At 38.7% G+C, this 19,320-nt stretch overlaps 1 protein-coding gene across 1 annotated transcript; it reads left to right on the top strand.

The window, feature by feature from the left end:
• Window positions 1–6,439: 6,439 nt before the first annotated feature.
• On the top strand, window positions 6,440–12,622 carry LOC112840613 (tripartite motif-containing protein 64C-like). Its single transcript, XM_025894038.1, is given in 6 exon segments — window positions 6,440–6,850; window positions 7,424–7,519; window positions 8,525–8,755; window positions 9,572–9,594; window positions 10,896–10,993; window positions 12,129–12,622. Coding segments are annotated over 6 exon segments (1,353 nt in total).
• The last annotated feature ends 6,698 nt before the right edge of the window (window positions 12,623–19,320 follow it).

Raw genomic sequence — 19,320 nt, 5'->3', positions numbered from 1 at the left:
ACATCCTAGGTCACAAATCAGGTCTCAACTGGTACCAAAAGATTGGGATTATTCCCTGCATATTTTCAGACCACAATGCTTTGAAACTAGAACTCAATCACAAGAGGAAAGTCAGAAAGAACTCAAATACATGGAGGCTAAAGAGCATCCTACTAAAGAATGAATGGGTCCACCAGGAAATTAAAGAAGAATTAATAAAATTCATGGAAACCAATGAAAATGAAAACACAACTGTACAAAATCTTTGGGATACAGCAAAGGCAGTCCTGAGAGGAAAGTATATAGCAATACAAGACTTTCTGAAGAAACAAGAAAGGTCTCAATACACAACCTAACCCTACACCTAAAGGAGCTAGAGAAAAAACAGCCAATAAAGTCTAAACCCAGCAGGAGAAGAGAAATCATAAAGATCAGAGCAGAAATCAATGAAATAGAAACCAAAAGAACAGTAGAACAGATCAATGAAACTAGGAGCTGGTTCTTTGAAAGAATTAATAAGATTGATAAACCCCTGGCCAGATTGATCAAAAAGAAAAGAGAAATGACCCAAATCAACAAAATCATGAATGAAAGAGGAGAGATCACAACCAACACGAAAGAAATACAAACAATTATAAGAACATATTATGAGCAACTCTATGCCAGCAAATTAGATAACCTGGAAGAAATGGATGCATTCCTAGAGGTATCAACTACCAAAATTGAACCAGGAAGAAAGAGAAAACCTGAACAGACCTATAACCACTAAGAAAATTGAAGCAGTCATCAAAAATCTCCCAGCAAACAAAAGCCCAGGGCCAGATGGCTTCCCAGGGGAATTCTACCAAACATTTAAAGAAGAATTAATACCTATTCTCCTGAAACTGTACCAAAAAATAGAAATGGAAGGAGAACTTCCAAACTCATTTTATGAGGCAACCATTACCTTGATCCCAAAACCAGACAAAGACCCCATCACAAAGGAGAATTATAGACCAATATCCTTGATGAACATGGATGCAAAAATTCTCACCAAAATACTAGCCAATAGCATCTAACAATACATTAAAAGGATTATTCACCATGACCAAGTGGGATTTATCCCTGGGCTGCAAGGTTGGTTCAACATCCACAAATCAATCAACGTGATACAATACATTGACAAAAGAAAGAAAAAGAATCATATGATCCTCTCAATAGATGCAGAAAAAGCATTTGACAAAGTACAGCATCCTTTCTTGATCAAAACTCTTCAGAGTATAGGGATAGAGGGTACATACCTCAATATCAAAAAAGCCATCTATGAAAAACCCACAGTGAATATCATTCTCAATGGGGAAAAACTGAGCACTCTCCCCCTAAGGTCAGGAACACAGCAGGGATGTCCACTATCACCACTGCTATTCAACATAATATTAGAAGTCCTAGCCAGCGCAATCAGACAACAAAAAGAAATTAAAGGCATCCAAATTGGCAAAGAGGAAGTCAAACTCTCACTCTTTGCAGATAATATGATACTGTATGTGGAAAACTCAAAAGACTCCACCCCAAGACTGCTAGAACTCATACAGGAATTCAGTAAAGTGGCAGGATATAAAATCAGTGCACAGAAATCAGTGGCATTCCTATACAGCAACAACAAGACAGAAGAGATATAAATTAAGGAGTCGATCCCATTTAGAATTGCACCCAAAACCATAAGATACCTAGGAATAAATTTAACCAAAGAGGCAAAGGATCTTTACTCAGAAAACAAAAAAATACTCATGAAAGAAATTGAAGAAGACACAAAGAAATGGAAAAACGTTCCATGCTCATGGATTGGAAGAACCAACATTGTGAAGATGTCAATGCTACCTAGAGCAATCTACACATTCAATGCAATCCCCATCAAAATACCATCCACTTTTTTCAAAGAAATGGAACAAATAATCCTAAAATTTGTATGGAACCAGAAAAAGAAAAGCAAAGCCGGTGGCATCATAATTCCGGACTTCCAGCTCTATTACAAAGCTGTCATCATCAAGACAGTATGGTACTGGCAGTAAAACAGACACATAGATCAATGCAACAGAATTGAGAACCCAGAAATGGACCCTCAACTCTATGGTCAACTCATCTTCGACAAAGCAGGAAAGAATGTCCAATGGAAAAAAGACAGTCTCTTCAACAAATGGTGTTGGCAAAATTGGACAGCCACATGCAGAAGAATGAAACTGGACCATTTCCTTACACCACACACAAAAATAGACTCCAAATGGTTGAAAGACCTAAACGTGAGACAGGAGTCCATCAAAATCCTAAAGGAGAACACAGGCAGCAACCTCTTCGACTTCAGCTGCAGCAACTTCTTCCTAGAAACATTGCCAAAGGCAAGGGAAGCAAGGGCAAAAATGAACTATTGGGATTTCATCAAGATAAAAAGCTTTTGCACAGCAAAAGAAACAGTCCACAAAACCAAAAGACAACCAACAAAATGGGAGAAAATATTTGCAAATGACATATCAGGTAAAGGGCTAGTATCCAAAATCTATAAGGAAATTATCAAACTCAACACCCAAAGAACAAATAATCCAATCAAGAAATGGGCAGAAGACATGAACAGACATTTTTCCAAAGAAGACATCCAAATGGCCAACAGAGATATGACAAAGTGCTCAACATCGCTCGGCATCAGGGAAATCCAAATCAAAACCTCAATGAGATACCACCTCACACCCGTAAGAATGGCTAAAATTAACAAGTCAGGAAATGACAGATGTTGGCGGGGATGTGGAGAAAGGGGAACCCTCCTACACTCTTGGTGGGAATGCAAGCTGGTGCAACCACTCTGGAAAACATTATGGAGGTTCCTCAAAAAGTTGAAAATACAGCTACCATACGATCCAGCAATTGCACTACTGGGTATTTACCACAAAGATACAAATGTAGGGATCTGAAGGGGTACGTGCACCCCAATGTTTATAGCAGCAATGTGCACAATAGCCAAACTTTGGAAAGAGCCAAGATGTCCATCAACAGATGAATGGATAAAGAAGATGTGGTATATATACACAATGGATTATTATGCAGCCATCAAAAGGAATGAGATCTTGCCATTTGCAATGACGTGGATGGAACTGGAGGGTGTTATGCTGAGTGAAATAAATCAATCAGAGAAAGACATGTATCATATGACCTCACTGATATGAGGAACTCTTAATCTCAGGAAACAAACTGAGGGTTGCTGGAGTGGTGGGGGTGGGAGGGAGGGGGTGGCTGGGTGATAGACATTAGGGTGGGTATGTGCTATGGTGAGCACTGTGAATTGTGCAAGACTGTTGAATCACAGATCTGTACCTCTGAAACAAATAATGCAATATATGTTAAGAAAAAAAGAAGAAGATAGCAGGAGGGGAAGAATGAAGGGGAGTAAGTTGGAGGGGGAGACGAACCACGAGAGATTATGGACTCTGAAAAACAAACTGAGGGTTCTAGAGGGGAGGGGGGTGGGGGGATGGGTTAGTCTGGTGATGGGTATTAAAGAGGGCACATTCTGTGTGGAGGACTGGGTGTCATGCACAAACAAGGAATCATGGAACACTACATCAAAAGCTAATGATGTAATGTATGGTGATTAACATAACAATAAAATATTAAAAAAATAAACTAAAATTATTTGCCAAGGTACAAGAGTCTACTAAAGAGATTTTCTTTTTATATGAACCAGTCATTACAAAATAGTCATCAAATATTGAAGGTAAGAAAAAAACTAGCAAATTTATATATACAATTATATAAAACTAACAGAGTTATACATACAACTATTTAAAACCCAATTGAGTGCCTAGGTGCACTTTTTATTTTTATTTATTTTATTTTCTTAAAGATTTTATTTATTTATTTTAGAGGGGGGGTGCGTGTGAGTGGGGGAAGGAGCGGAGGGAGAGGGAGAGAGAGAATCCCAAGCAGACTCAGTGCTGAATGTGGAGCCCTGAGGGGCCTGATCCCATGACCCTGAGATCATGACTGGAGCTGAAATCAAGAGTCAGACACTTAACTCACTGAGCCACCCATGCATCCCACACTTTTTAATTTTTTATGAGAAATTTGCACCTTGCAGATTTGTTGGTTTTTCCATTTAATGTGTTATTGTTTTGACATAATCAGATAAACAATAGCTAGAGCTTAATTAGCAATTTAAAAAGTAGAGTAAGGGCACTGGGGTGGCTCAGTGGGTTAAGTGTCTGCCTTTGGCTCAGGTCATGATCCCAGTGTCCTTGGGATTGAGTCCTGCATTAGGCTCCCTGCTCAGTGTGGAGCATTCTTCTCTCTCTCCCCACTCTCTCACTCAAGCTCTCTCGCTGTCTCTTTCACTCTCTCAAATAAGTAAATAAAATCTTTTTTAAAAAATAAAATAAATAAAATAAAAAGTAGAGTAAGAAAACAAATTTTAAAAATTGTAAAGTCAAAGCTTGTAAAATAAAAAGTCATTTAATGAAGTAATTGCTTCAGTTAAAATGTCTTTTTGAGCAACTTGTGTGAGTTCAACTTCTTCCATCATACCCCAAAACAAATCCAGATTATTAGAGCATTAGCCCTCAAATGTTTTTCTCTATATGCTATAAACTCTTAAGTAGCCATTTTTAAACCTTTTTATACAACCTAATCAGCCATTTCCACTTCTTTTTGAAGACAACAGCCAATCTCAAGAAGTAGGTGTGACCTTAGGTGAACTTAATCATATAAAAAGCACATTAGTCCAGAGAGGACTTTTTCTCTGGGGTAGATTAGCTGAATTTGCAGCTGCCAGGCTTTGGAGAGTGAAGAGTCCCTGCTGACCCTGCTATCAACAGCCCTTCCAGACCTTCCAGAGCTTTCACAGGTGAGGCTACTCAGTAGACTCTGTGAGTATAGAATTTACAATAAATATCTTCATGCCTACTTTTTCTTATACAAATACTTTCAATTTAGCTGTTGTCCTGCTTGGGTCTTGTCCAAGCAAAAAAATAGCTTTCCTGGTTATTTAAAATGCATCAATATTTAAAATATCTGTAACTAGAGCATTTTTAACATACTAATATTTGTTACATTAAATTGATTATTTTTTATTCTATTACCTTATGTGTTACTAAATTTTTTAGGTCCTTTTTAAGATTTTATTTATTTATTTATTTGAAAGGAAAGAGAGAGGGAGCAGGGAGAGAAGCAGGAGAAAGGAACAAGCAGGCCCCTTGCTGAGCTTGGAGCCTAAGTGCAGAGCTTGATCCCACAACCCTGAGATCATGACCTGAGCCAAAATCAAGAGTCGGAGGCTTTAACTGACTAAGCCAACCAGGTGCCCTGAGATTTCTGCAGTTTTTATGCAATTATGGAACCCATAAAGCACCTGAAATATTCAACATAATATATGCATGTAATAGTCTTTATACCCAACAACCTAAAAATTTAGTGTGCTGAATTAATTAGAAAACCTTTGTTGTAAAAGTCCTATTTGCTGTCCCTCTAAAACCTTCAGTTTGCAGACTAGATTTGAAAAGTGTTCAATATAGATCCAACCAACTGGTAAGGACTCCCAAGAAGTGGCATTAGTCACCATGGGGAAATACCAAAAATAAAGATGAATCGATCATGCTTCCTTTAACTGTAGCTCCCTATTTTCTAGTGCAGAAAGGGAATCCCAGTGCTTATTCTCTTTCTGTTTGCTAAAAAAAAATGATTAATTGTTGCTGATTAGCACTGTAGCTTGAACATTCTCCAGTTCAAGATGTGAAGATGTTCAGATGATCTCAACTGACTCTGGGAAAAACTATTTTCTGAACTAGAAACAAAAGATAATTTTTATACTTTATTTCCTGAAAGGTAGCATTTTGTTATTAAAGTTAGAAACACAAATTCAACTAATTGTAGTTTCAGGAGTCAAAGGTGAAGTCAACACTGATTAAATTAAACAAGTTTAAATTAAACCTAATCAATTTTGTATGTCTTTAGAAAAATACACCTGTCAGTTTGGAGACAGGATGCAAGGAGGCTATTAGCATAGAGATGAAGTGTGTGTGTGTGTATTACACTTGTGGAGTCATGGAGAGAGAGACACACAGAGAGAGAGAATGGGAGAGATTGAGATTCTATATGTGCTTCTGGACCAATCAGCTAAGAAATGTTACTATGGAATCATCCTAACTTTTACTCCTTGCCCCAATCTTTAAGCTTGTCCACGTAGTCTAATTCTGATTGGGAACACTATTTGAAACAAAAAGGATGGAGAGAACTCTCTTGTCCCATTTTCTTGTTCCATAGCATAAACCCAACCTGTTTATACTTATCATGCCTACGTTTGTACTGGGACTAAATTAATAGGTAAATTAGATAGAGTTCAAGCAGACAAGCTTTTGTCTAAAGGCTCCTTTTTTTTTTTTCTTATCAGCACAGAAAAGTGACTTTTCTTTTTCTTTTTTCTTTTTTAAAAGCTTATAGAAACATGAATGTGGACACCTTGCAAGCCTTCCAGAATGTACTCATCTGCTCCATCTGTATGAACCACTACTTAGACCTTGTCACCACTGACTGTGGGCACAGCTTTTGCAATCTCTACCTATGCCTCTGCTGGGAAGAAGCCCAAACCCCAGTGTGCTGCCCTGAATGCAGGGGAGTTTCAGAGAAGTCAGACCTCAAAACATATATTACACTCAAGAAGCTGGCTTCCCTTGCCAGACAGGCCCAAGCTTACCATGTCAGCAGCTCCGAGGAGCAGATCTGTGTGCTGCACAAAGAAGCAAAGGGGCTCTTCTGTGAGGTTGACAAGAACCTGCTCTGCACACCCTGCTCTGAATTAGCAGAGCACGTGGCTCATAGCCACAGTCCGGTACAGTGGGCTGCTGAGGAATACAGGGTAAGTGACGCCTCTAAAGCCATTTGGAATCTTACAGTCTTCTAAATCGGACAGCAAGATCAGGAAAATGATAAGGAAGTTGACTTGAGTGGAGATAGCAGAGGTGGTGATTTTTCAATAGAAATACCAAGATGTACATGCATCCTTTCAATGCTGCTGACCAATGTTGACACTATAATCATAGCTATATTGAGCCTCTAAGAAGGGAAATGTCCTTAGAAACATTGTCCAAATATGTGCAGTTGATGCCACTGTGGGGCAGGTGGCTAGTACTGGGATCCCTGGCTTCTGATGCAAGCTTGATGTCTTCACAGTCAAATTATATAAAAATCTGAATGCCAATTTCTCAGAAAATAGATTATATTATCTACAGAGTACCCTCAAATCTCTATTATGTTTGTCACCTCTGATATCCCAAATATTAGAATCAAATTAGATTCATGGGGAGAAATCTGATCTCTCCATGCTAACTCAAGATTGCAGTTTTCTCAGCCACTGACTTTTCCCATAGATAAGGGGATAAAATCTATAATATCATCTTCTGTCTTGCTAAAGCTCATGGTTATTTTGCAGGAGAAATTTCTGAAGAGAATGGGCTCTTTATGGAACATGACTCAAGAAACACAAAACGATCTGAATCAAGAAGCGAGCAAAATCCAGTCATTTGAGGTAAGAAGGAAAATATTCTGTTTTATGCAGATTGACATAATGCTGGTTGAGACTAGTAGCTAAATTTAAGTTACCAACTAAAGGATAATTTTTTTTCCAAGAAAAAGTAGTTGTTTCAAATGATGTATCAGTAATCACAAATATACAGGCCAACAAAAGCTAGTGCAAAAATGCTAGATATACTAGCATCCCATATAGGGATAACTAAGGCATGAAAGGTATTCCTAATCCAACCTTTAAGGTTTGGATAAAACTTCTCAAACACTGAGTTTAAGAAAACATTGCAATAAATTTGAGGTGAATAGAGGAGAGCAATAGTGTAGCTCCTGGAGGAAAACTAGAGAATTTAATTTAAAAATCTATAAAATATGATGTATACATAAATATTTTTAAATATTTAGGAAAATCGGTCAAAAGAACAAGAGAAAAAAAGAGCTTCCAGTAAGAAAGGAAATAATTGATGGAGTATCACAGCTAGAGAGCCTGTGTAGTGGGGAACCCCCACTAAGTTTAGTTAATTAGATGAAGAAGATAGAATTTGTGGTGTTTTCCTAGAAGACTGGAGTCGTGTCCATGTGGACTCGGGAAAGGCAGTCTACCCCTTCTCCCAAATGCTGGGCCTGTGCCAAAGGTCCTCAAAACTCCCACACAGTGCGCCCTCTGTCCCTGCACTGGCCTCTCAGCAGCCCCCTCATCCTGGAAACCCTTCTCCCATGGGAAGAGTGGTCTGGGGTAAGAGCCAGGTGAGAAGCCACCTGGCCTGACTTGACCTGACTTTTGTCACACTGTACTCATTTTGACTGAATAAAAGTTGGGTTTGATTCAAACAAGGGAGGAGTCTTAAGAACCTAGAGAAAGGGTAAACAGAAAGGACCAGCAAATATTCAAGACACGTGGAGATGTAGGGCACAAAGTTTGTCAAGTACTTTCTTGATGACACTAAGGAAATAGAACTCTCTGTTGAGAGGGAGGATATGTAACCCTTTGCATCTACTATCTCTTCAGGACTATGTGGCCTTAAGGCAGGTGATGATCACATCACAGTATCAGAAGATGCATCTATTTCTCCATGAAGAGGAGCAACTCCATCTGGAGACACTGGAGAAAGAAGAAAAGGAGATTGTCTAATAACTCAAGGAAAGTGAACTCAGAATGACCCAACAGAAAGAAAGCCTGAAAGAAATGTATAGAGAGCTGACTGAGGTTTGCCGCAAGCCTGACATGGAGCTACTCCAGGTGAGAAGGGAGGGTCCATCCTCACAGGCAAGAATCCTTTTTTGGGCAATGTCTCCTTGACATGGAAATGTTACCCACATATACAATTACTCTCAGCTAAGTGATACTGTTCATTGATTTCCATCATTATGTCTGTCCAACTATTTATTTCCTCATATCCTGGTAATTCTTGGGAGATTTTTGCCCTCTTAGTAGCTCACCTAGGACAAAATTATCACTGTGTAATCAGGAGTACTAACCACACAGATAAATTATCCAAAATCAGAAAAAACCTGTAACCAGAAAAAGATTAACTTTGTCGAGGTAATTCTCAATTTATGTTGCCTTAATCCATTGTCACTCTCTGTCTCCAACCACCACCACCCCCCACCCCACCCAGCCCCAGAAGTAACTTGCTGAAGATACTAAGGTTTTGCCCTTTGCTTAGGCAAGAATTGTAGAATTTGATAATCAATTTCAATGCACTCCATATTTTTTTTTATATCTAAGTTCACTGTTTTGCTTTCATTGTTATTGTAAATGGTCAGATCTCTTCTTGGGAATAAGACTGGGTGCTGAGTGACCGTGGAAACCTAAATCATAATGCATCACTACACAGCCCCTTCCTGACTTCCTGACTTCCTGACTTCCTTCCTTCTTTAATACACCCCAAAGAAGCCTATCATGCTTTAGTGTAGGTTCTATTATGAAGGTAGTTTCTGATTGTTCCTTAGAGGGCAATAAGAGAAAAAATACATCATTTAAACAAACAAGAATACTAGAGAAGATGCAAAAGAACAAAACTCTCATGATTAACATTACTTTTTTTCCTTGCAGGACTTGGGAAATGTATTGCAAAGGTGAGTTTGAACTAATGATTTCTGATTACTGAGTAAGTCTCTTGTTCTTGTACATGTTTTGAGCTCTTAACGTCATCCTCTGTGGCTACTTTCTATTTTTTTAATAAAATTTAATTATTTTAGAGAGAGTGGGGGAGAGTGTCAGAGGGAGAGAGAGAGAACCTTAAGCAGACTCCCTGCTGAGCATGAGTCTGACGTGGGGCTGGATCCCTTGAGATCATGACCTGAACCAAAATCAAGAGTCGAACACTTAACCAACTGTGGCACCCAGGCACCCCTACTTTCTATTTGTTTTAAAAGAAGCCTGAAGGGCGCCTGGGTGGCTCAGTTGGTTAAGCGACTGCCTTCGGCTCAGGTCATGATCCCGGAGTCCCAGGATCGAGTCCCACATCAGGCTCCCTGCTCAGCAGGGGGTCTGCTTCTCCCTCTGACCCTCTTCCCTCTCGTGCTCTCTATCTCTCATTCTCTCTCTCTCAAATAAATAAATAAAATCTTTAAAAAAAAAATAAATAAATAAATAAATAAAAGAAGCCTGAAGTCTTTCTGCTCCTTGGTCTCAGGAGGTTTCTTATTATGTGGCTGAATTCAAATATACTTAAAAACCATGTGACCTTCCACCCACTCCCCACCCAACTGCTCCGGCCTCACCACAATAAACCTTACTAAAGGAATTTTTCTAAGGTGTCACAGAAGAGGTCCCTACTCTAGAGCCTTGGATGTGAAAAGACAGGAAAGAGGAAGATTTCCTAAGAATGGAAGGGGGGTATATTTTGTTCCCAGCAGTAAGAATAGCACATCCTGTTGTAGACAAGGCCTCAGAGGGAATGGCTTCCTGGTGCCCACAGGGGGTCAGACCCTCAGGACCAGGGCTGCTAGGCTACAATTAGATTCTCTTGCTGGGCAGAAAAGAGCAAGGCTTTCTGGTTCAGTGGGCTTTCCTCTTGTAGACACTGAATGTATCATTAGTGACTACTTGCAGACTGAAATCCCAAAGGCTTTGCCTGAACTTTCTGTTCTCTGTAAGACCCCCAGGATCTTTGCTTTACCTGAGGTGGAGCAGAGGGAAAGAATGATCCTCAGTAATTTTAGAAATGGAATAATATCTGAGAAGAATGGGGAAGTTAGAATTTGATATAATTTAAATTTAGAAAAAAGGTAAGGCAACATAGACTATAACATATACCAAATTAACCAAAGTGGGAAAATTCTAATGAAAACTATTTTATTAAAAGCTGCTACTTTTATAACAGTTGTGTGATTGACCTTTGGCCCAGAAGTATAACTGACATCATTCTTTACAGGACTGAATTGGCGCAGATGCACAAGCCTCAGCCAGTGAACGCAGAGCTCACTTCAGAGAACATCATGGGAATCCTAGATATACTGAACAACTTCAGAGGTAAGAGCCAGCCCTTTGCCAATCAGTCCTTGATCTCTTGAGTGGTTCTTTGGAATGAGCCTTCTTCCCTTTTAATTTTATTTATTTTTTGACATGAAAGTAGTATATGACTTTCCAAAGTTATTATCCCTTTTCTCTTTGAATAGTCATATTACAATGATCAAGACTAAATTTTCCAACTTACACTTTACTGCAAATGCAAAGCAAGATACATATTTTTAGTTACATCTGACACACAAACAGAGCAAGAGAAGAGCAATCATCAGGCTGGTCATGTAGTTAGGAAGAACGAGACTATTTAGTTCTCAGAATAGCAAAAAATATTGTATGTTTATTCAATTTACTCCACTCCTAAAAGTTTAAATATGGCAGTGGTAGTTTTTAATTTGTTCTATATTCGAGTGCATTTATCATGCATTGTACAAAGAATATTTATTATTTATAAACTCAGAAAGTTTTGACAGAGAAAAAAACAAAATTGTCATTGGCAGGATAATTGTAATGTTATTAGATCAATCTCAAAACCCTGAAAGGTGAGAGATGTGTATATGAACAGGGCTCAACCATAGCAGGCCCACAGTAGAGAGCCTGTCTAGACAGCAGAGGGCTGAAATTGGGATTCGACTGAATTTGGGGTCTGAACAGATAATGTAAAACCAGAACATTCTTTTCAGAAGTTTCTAAGCTATGCATATGTGGATTTCTATCAAATTTTTGACATTTGAAAAATGTTAACAAGTACCAGTTATATCCCAGTAAACACCCATATAATAGCTAAGTGCTATCTATTTACTAAATAGTAATAAAGACAAACAACACAAGAAAAGTTTTCTAAAGTAAGAAAAAAAAATAGCTGTGTCCTGAAATAACTTATCCACATTGACATTAAATGACTGCTTCCCAGTTCATGATATGTCTGGATGTTTTTCCTTTTTCTGTATGATTGAAGGATTTCTGTGTGCTATAGAAACAGTGACAACTCTTGGTCTTCATAGGTAAGCCAATCTGAACTCTCTTTACTCTGTTTTTCATTGCTTCTGAGGGGAAATGAAGAAAGTAGTTGGTGGGTAGAAAGCCATGTCCCTTAGGACATGGAAATCCCATTCGCTGACCTCTTTTTTGCCTCTCTTTATAGTAGATAATGTTCTGAGTCAGGAAGCCACTGGTAGCTACAGGTGCCTTTCTAAGGATGCTGGAAGTGTGATGCTTGGAGTCACCCATCGAGGCATATCCAGAGAGTCCCATGGTGCCAAGAGCTTTGCAGGTCTGAGACCTCAGGTCTTTACCTACAGTCAGCATTACTGGGAGGTGAATGTCACATGCTCCCCAAATTGGATTCTGGGAGTCTGTAAAGATTCCTTGACCAGTGATAATGATGGCATTATTCATCCTGTGGAAGCATTTCTTCTGTTTTCTTTGAAGATAAACAATTGTTATGGTCTCTCCACCAACTGCCCACCCCTAATTCAGTATGTGAAAAGGCCTCTGGGTCAGATTGGAGTGTTTCTGGGTTATGACAATGGAACTGTGAGCCTCTATGATGATTACAAAGGTTCCCTCATATATAGTTTCCCTCATCTCTCCTTCTCTTTCCCTCTGAAGCCTTTCCTTTGCTTTGATGCCCCCTGAAAAATCAAGTTTCATGAGCATTTATTTGACAAATTCCCTTGTCTGAGGGAATTCCTGTCCCAAAACCTTTTCATGTGAGGCCACAGGATAATAGTGGTCTTTGAGAACACTGTGACTTAAGACAACAGAACTATTGTATGTTTATAAAATGGTATAACCATGTTGAATTATAAATTTGTTTATTAAGTTTTCTTTTAACAAAAAAAATTGTTTATTTTGGAGCATTTTCTGGAATATAATCAATGCCTTTTCCTATTTTTAAATAACAGTTTAGTGAGATAATATTTGCATACCATTAAATTCATTCCTTTAAAGTACATAATTCAGTGGTTTTGGTAATATCCAAAGAGTTGTGCAACCATCATAAATATTTAATCCCAGGACATTTCCATCCCCCCCCACAAAAAATCAAAAACCCATTAATATTTACTCCCTGACCACGTTCCCCTCCCTCCTCAACTGTAACACTAACTTGAGTCTTTATGGATTTTTGTCTATTATGTACACTTCATTCAAACTGAGTCACATAATGTGTGGTTTTTTGTATTTCGTTTCTCTCACTTAGTACAGTGTTTCCAAGGCTCCTCTGCATTCTGAGCAATGTGTTTTACTTGCAGATTTGAACCAAGCTGGGGTAGAAGAAATGCAGTGGTATATGTCTCAGTTTAATAAGTCAAAGGAGAGGTGCTTAGTCTTCTCTTCAAGTCTGACCTAGTTGGCTAGATGCAAGTATCTGACAGACATTATCATTTCTCTAAACTCTAGTCACTCATCACATCTTGGCTGAAACAAGAGCTTGTTAATATCATTCTCCGCTCAAAGTGCAGTATCTGAAACACTCAGACCCTTGTTCTTCCTCATAAACTACAACGAGGGCCAAATTTCAGTGTCATGGCAATGTTTCAAGAAAACTTTTTCAGAAATAGCATAGAAAATGAATAGTTAACTCACAGGGACTCATATAAAGAGGCAAGTGTTCATTTAGCATGTTGTACTGCTTCCTGTAAGTTCTGTCTATAAGGGATCCCACATTTGAACTTGTGATGAGAACATGAGGAACTATTTGCATATTTCTCATGTCAATGGAATGCAGCCTGGTGTTTTTTTCTCCTCAGTAAAGTTAGTCTTGAACATGGGACTATAAATCTATAACCCTGTTACCAAAATTCCTTCCTTCTCAGGAATCATTTTTATGGATGCTTCTAAAATTTGCAATTTTCTGTATGTTTTGTAAAATACAAGCCTTCATGAACAAAGCAAAAAGTTTACCAAAGTAGTGGACAAATAACAGTAGGTAGAATATAATATAATGCAAATCAATAGATAAATACTAATTACCTATTAGAAAGAAACAGGCAAATATGATGAACAAATTCATAAATGAAGTATCCCGTGTAAATCCATACCACACAAGTAATGGGGAAATGCATTATTAAGTACTTATGGCATTTCCATGTTCCCCTGTTAGTTTGGAAAATAAAATGTTTAGGTATTAAATTTAAAAATAAAAAATTTTGATAATATTTAGGGTTAACTACAGTGTAAAATAAAGAGCATTTCCACAAACTAGTATGGTATTTTAGCACACAATTTAGTACCTGTCCTGTGAAGCAACTCTCAATTCCTTTTCAACTACTTTTGATAAGCACCAAACAACACAAGGAAATGTAAGAGATATTCACTAAAGCATTATAATTCCAATTATTGGAAAGTCTATAAAAGTCTGCTCTGGATTTGGTGACTTAATTATAAAGAACAAAATAGGAAAGGAGAGTATTAGTAACTTTACAGGAAGGAATCTGGCAAACAGTACCTTAACTAAATGATCAAATTTAATATCATTACTGATGTCATGTGGATACCATGACTTGATGTGATGAGTCTGGCACTTTATCTCCATGGTCTTCCTAGCTAACAATGGATGCATAATCTACAAGGAAAAGACCAATGCCCAAAGAAATAGTTTTCCCCAAGAAGTAGAGGTAGTGACAGAAGGAAAATATACTCTAGGGAATATAAGACAGACTTTGTACCAAAGAATTTCCATCAAAATGACTAAGTCAGAAAGTATTTCCAAGATGATGAAATACTTATTTCTTCCAAGGGGAAAAGATGGTGGAGGAGTAGGGGACCCTATACCAACTGGTCCCCAGAATTGAGCTGGATATCTGCCAGACCACTCTGAACACCCATGAAATCAACCTGAGATGTGAGAAGATATATCTGGATCTCTACAAACAGAATATCACAGGTAGTTGGTTTCAAGGTATGAAGCTGGGAGCCTTGATTCAACAGGCAGATATCCAAAGATAAACGGAAATGAGAGGGAGCTGTGGGGATCCTGCACCACCGGTGAGCAAAAGCCTCCTGAGCTGGGGACAGGGCACAGACTCACAAATCGGTAGCAGCAGGGAAAGGACTTTAGGGCAGTCCCCCAGACTGAAACCTGGAGCAGTGGGGCTGCATGTGGGAACTGGGGGTGGCTGGTGGTTTTAGAAGCACAAAGGGCAGAGACGTGCCCACGTGCCCCCATGCCCATACCTGGAGGCAAGGACTGGGAGCCCTGCTGAGGGGTGCACAACCCAGGACGCTGCAGTTTATAGCAGCACAGATACAGCACAGAGATAGTGTGGTCTGGAGAGCTCAATGAAGATCAGACTGTGATCTTTCTGTTCTGAGGCAGAGAGTTGGAAACAACTTCTTCCGCTCTGACTCTCGGAAGAGATGCGGAAAGCTGCCAGGGAAAGCCACCAGAGAACAAAAGCCCCCAAAAAATGGTCTTCACTGAACCCATCACCCCCCACACAGGGGGCAGGGCAATTCTGGCAAAACAGGTTTGCCTGAGTAACAGCATGGCAGGTCCCTCCCCCAGAAGACAGGCTGGGAGAACAAGATACTGACAACCCTAAGGTCCCTATAAAACAGGTGCATCTTGTTTGGGTTGTGGTCAATAATTTGGACTCTGTACATTCCTTCAACCCCTCAACAGAATGACTAGGAGGAGGAACCCCCAAAATAGGAAAGACTCAGAGACCGTGACTTCTGCCACAGATTTACAATTGGATACAGATATAACCAAGATGTTAGAAATGGACTTCAGGGTAACAGCTATGAAGACAATACCTAGAATGGAGAAATCAATTAATGGCAATATAGAGTCTCTAAGAGCAGAAATGAAAGCTGAATTGGCAGAACTTAAAAATGCTATCAATGAGATCCAATATAATCTAGATACTCTAACAGCTAGGGTAAACAAAGCAGAAGAACGAATTAGTGATCTAAAAGACCGATTGATAGAAAAGAAGGAAAAAGAGGAGACTTGGGAGAACCAGCTCAAAATCCATGAAAACAGAATTAGACAAATAGTGACACCATTAAATGTTCCAATGTCAGAATTATTGGAATCCTTGAGGGGGTGGAAAGAGAGAGAGGACTAGAAGATATATTTGAGCAAATCGTAGCTGAGAACTTCCCTAATCTGGGGAATGAAACAAACATTCCTGTCCTAGAGGCAGAGAGGACCCCTCCCAAGATCAAGGAGAACAGACCAATGCCCCAGCATGTAATAGTAAAACTCGCATATCTTAGAACCAAGGAAACGATCTTAAGGGCAGTTACGGGGAAGAGATTCCTTATGTATGGAGGCAGGAACATCAGAATAATGTCAGACTTATCCACAGAGACCTGGCAAAAGGGCTAGCAAAACATATTCAGGGTATTAAATGAGAAGAACATGCAGCCAAGAATACTTTATCCAGCAAGGCTGTCATTTAGAATGGATGGAGAGATGCAGAGCTTCCAAGACTGACACTGAAAGAATATGTGACCACCAAGCCAGCCCTGCAACAAATATTAAGGGGGTTCTATAAAAGGAGAAAGACCCCAAGAGTAATATAGAACAGAAATTTACAGGGACAATCTATAGAAACAAGGACTTCGCAGGCAACATGATGACAATAAATTCATATCTTTCAATAATCACTCTCAATGTGAATGGCCTAAATGCTCCCATAAAATGGCACAGCACTGCAGACTGGATAAAAAGATAGGACCCATCCATATGCTGTCTACAAGAGACCCATTTTGAACCTAAAGATACATCCAGAATGAAAGTGAAGGGATGGAGATTCATCTTCCATGCCAATGGACTTCAAAAGAAAGGTGGTGTAGCAATTCTTATATCAGAAAAATTAGATTTTAAGCTAAAGATTGTAGTCAGAGACACAGAAGGACACTATATCATTCTTAAAGGGTCTATCCAACCAGAAGATCTAACAATTGTAACTATCTATGCCCCCAACATGGGAGCAGCCATCTACATAAGCCAACTGTTAACCAAAGTAAAGAATCATATTGATAATATATTAATTGTAGGAGACCTCAATACTCCACTCTCAGCAATAGACAGATCATCTAAGCAGAAAATCAACAAAGAAACAAGAGCTTTGAATGGCACACTGGACCAGATGGACCTCATAGATATATATAGAACATTCCACCCTACAAGAACAGAATACTCATTCTTCTCAAGCACACATGGGACTTTCTCCAGAATAGACCACATACTGGGTCACAAATCAGGTCTCATCTGATACCAAAAGATTGAGATTATTCCCTGCATATTCTCAGACCATAATGCTTTAAAGCTGGAACTCAATCACAAGAAAAAATTTGGAAGAAATTCAAACACTTGGAAGCTAAAGACTACCCTGCTCAAGAATGTTTGGGTAAACCAGGAAATCAAAGAATAACTTAAACAATTCATGGAAACCAATGAGAATGAAAACACATTGGTCCAAAACCTATGGGATACTGCAAAGGCAGTCCTAAAGGGGAAATACATAGCCATCCAAGCCTCACTCAGAAAAACAGAAAAATCCCGAGTTCAACAACTAACTTTACACCTTAAAGAACTAGAGAAAAGCAACAAACGATGCCTAAGCCACACATTAGAAGAGAAATAATTAAGATTAGAGCAGAGATCAATGAATTAGAAACCAGAAACACAGTAGATCAGATCAACGAAACTAGAAGCTGGTTCTTTGAAAGAATTAATAAGATCAATAAACCACTGGCCATACTTATCCAAAAGAAAAGAGAAAGACCTAAATTAATAAAATTATGAATGAAAGGGGAGAGATCATGACTAACACCAAGGAAATAGAAACTATTATTAGAAATTATTATCAACAACTATATGCCAATAAATTGAGCAACACCAAGGAAATAGAAACTATTATTAGAAATTATTATCAACAACTATATGCCAATAAATTGAGCAACCTGGAAGAAATGGATGCCTTCCTGGAAACCTATAAACTACCAACACCAAAACAGGAAGAAATTGACAACTTGAATAGGCCAACCAGCAACGAGATTGAAGCAGTGATCAAAAACTTCCCAAGAAACAAAGAGTCCAGGGCCTGATGGATTCCCTGGGGAATTCTACCAAACATTCAAAGAAGAAATAATACCTATTCTCCTGAAGCTATTTTGAAAAATAGAAACAGAAGTAAAGCTTCCAGACTCATTCTATGAGGCCAGCATTACCTTAATCCCTAAACCAGGCAAAGAACCCATCATAAAGAAGAATTTCGGACTGATAACCCTGATGATCATGGATTCCAAAATTTTCAACAAAATCCTAGCTAATAGGATCCAACAACACATTAAAAGGATCATCCACCACGACCAAGTGGGATTTATCCCTGGGATGCAAGGGTGGTTCAACATTTGCAAATCAATCAATGTGATAGATCACATTAATAAAAGGAGAGAGAACCATATGGTCCTCTCAATTGATGCAGATAAACATTTGACAAAATACAGCATTCTTTCTTGATTAAAACTCTTCAGAATATAGGGATAGGGGGAATATTCCTCAATTTCATAAAAACTATCTATGAAAAGAACACAGAGAATATCATCTTCAATGGGGAAAAGCTGAGAGCCTTCCCCTTAAGATCAGGAACATGACAAGGATACCCACTCTAGCTACTATTGTTCAACATAGTACTAGAAGTCCTAGCAAGAGCAATCAGACCACAAAAAGGAATAAAAGTATTTAAATTGGCAAAGAAGAAGTCAAACTCTCTCTCTTTGCAGATGACATGATACTTTATGTGGAAAATCCAAAAGACTCCAACCCCAAATTACTAGAACTCATACAGCAATTCAGTAATGTGGCAGGATACAAAATCAATGCACAGAAAACAGTTACTTTCTTATACACTAACAATGCAACTGTAAAAGAGAAATTAGAGAAACGATTCTATTTACAGTAGCACCAAAAACTATAAGATACCTCGGAATAAACCTAACCAAAGAGGTAAAGGATCCTTCCTCTAGGAACTATAGAACACTCATGAAAGAAATTGAAGAAGCCACAAAAAGATGGAAAAACATTCCATGCTCATGGATCAGAAGAATAAACATTGTTAAAATATCTATGCTGCCCAGAGCAATCTATACTTTCAATGCCATCCTGATCAAAGTTCCAATGACATTTTTCAAAGTGCTGGAATAAACAATCCTAAAATTTGTATGGAATCAGAAAAGACCCCGAATTGCCAAGGAAGTGTTAAAAAACAAAAACAGGCACACGCGGCAAGATGGCGGAGGAGCAGGAGACCTAGATTTCGTCTGGTCTCAGGAATTCAGCTGAATAGGGATCAAACCATTCTGAACACCTACGAACT

Source organism: Callorhinus ursinus, unplaced genomic scaffold (genome assembly GCF_003265705.2).
Source record: "Callorhinus ursinus isolate GAN/ISIS: 27379988/994484 unplaced genomic scaffold, GSC_fseal_2.0 scaffold93, whole genome shotgun sequence".
Taxonomy (NCBI): Eukaryota; Metazoa; Chordata; class Mammalia; order Carnivora; family Otariidae; genus Callorhinus; species Callorhinus ursinus.
This window is presented reverse-complemented; position numbering and strand designations above follow the sequence as displayed.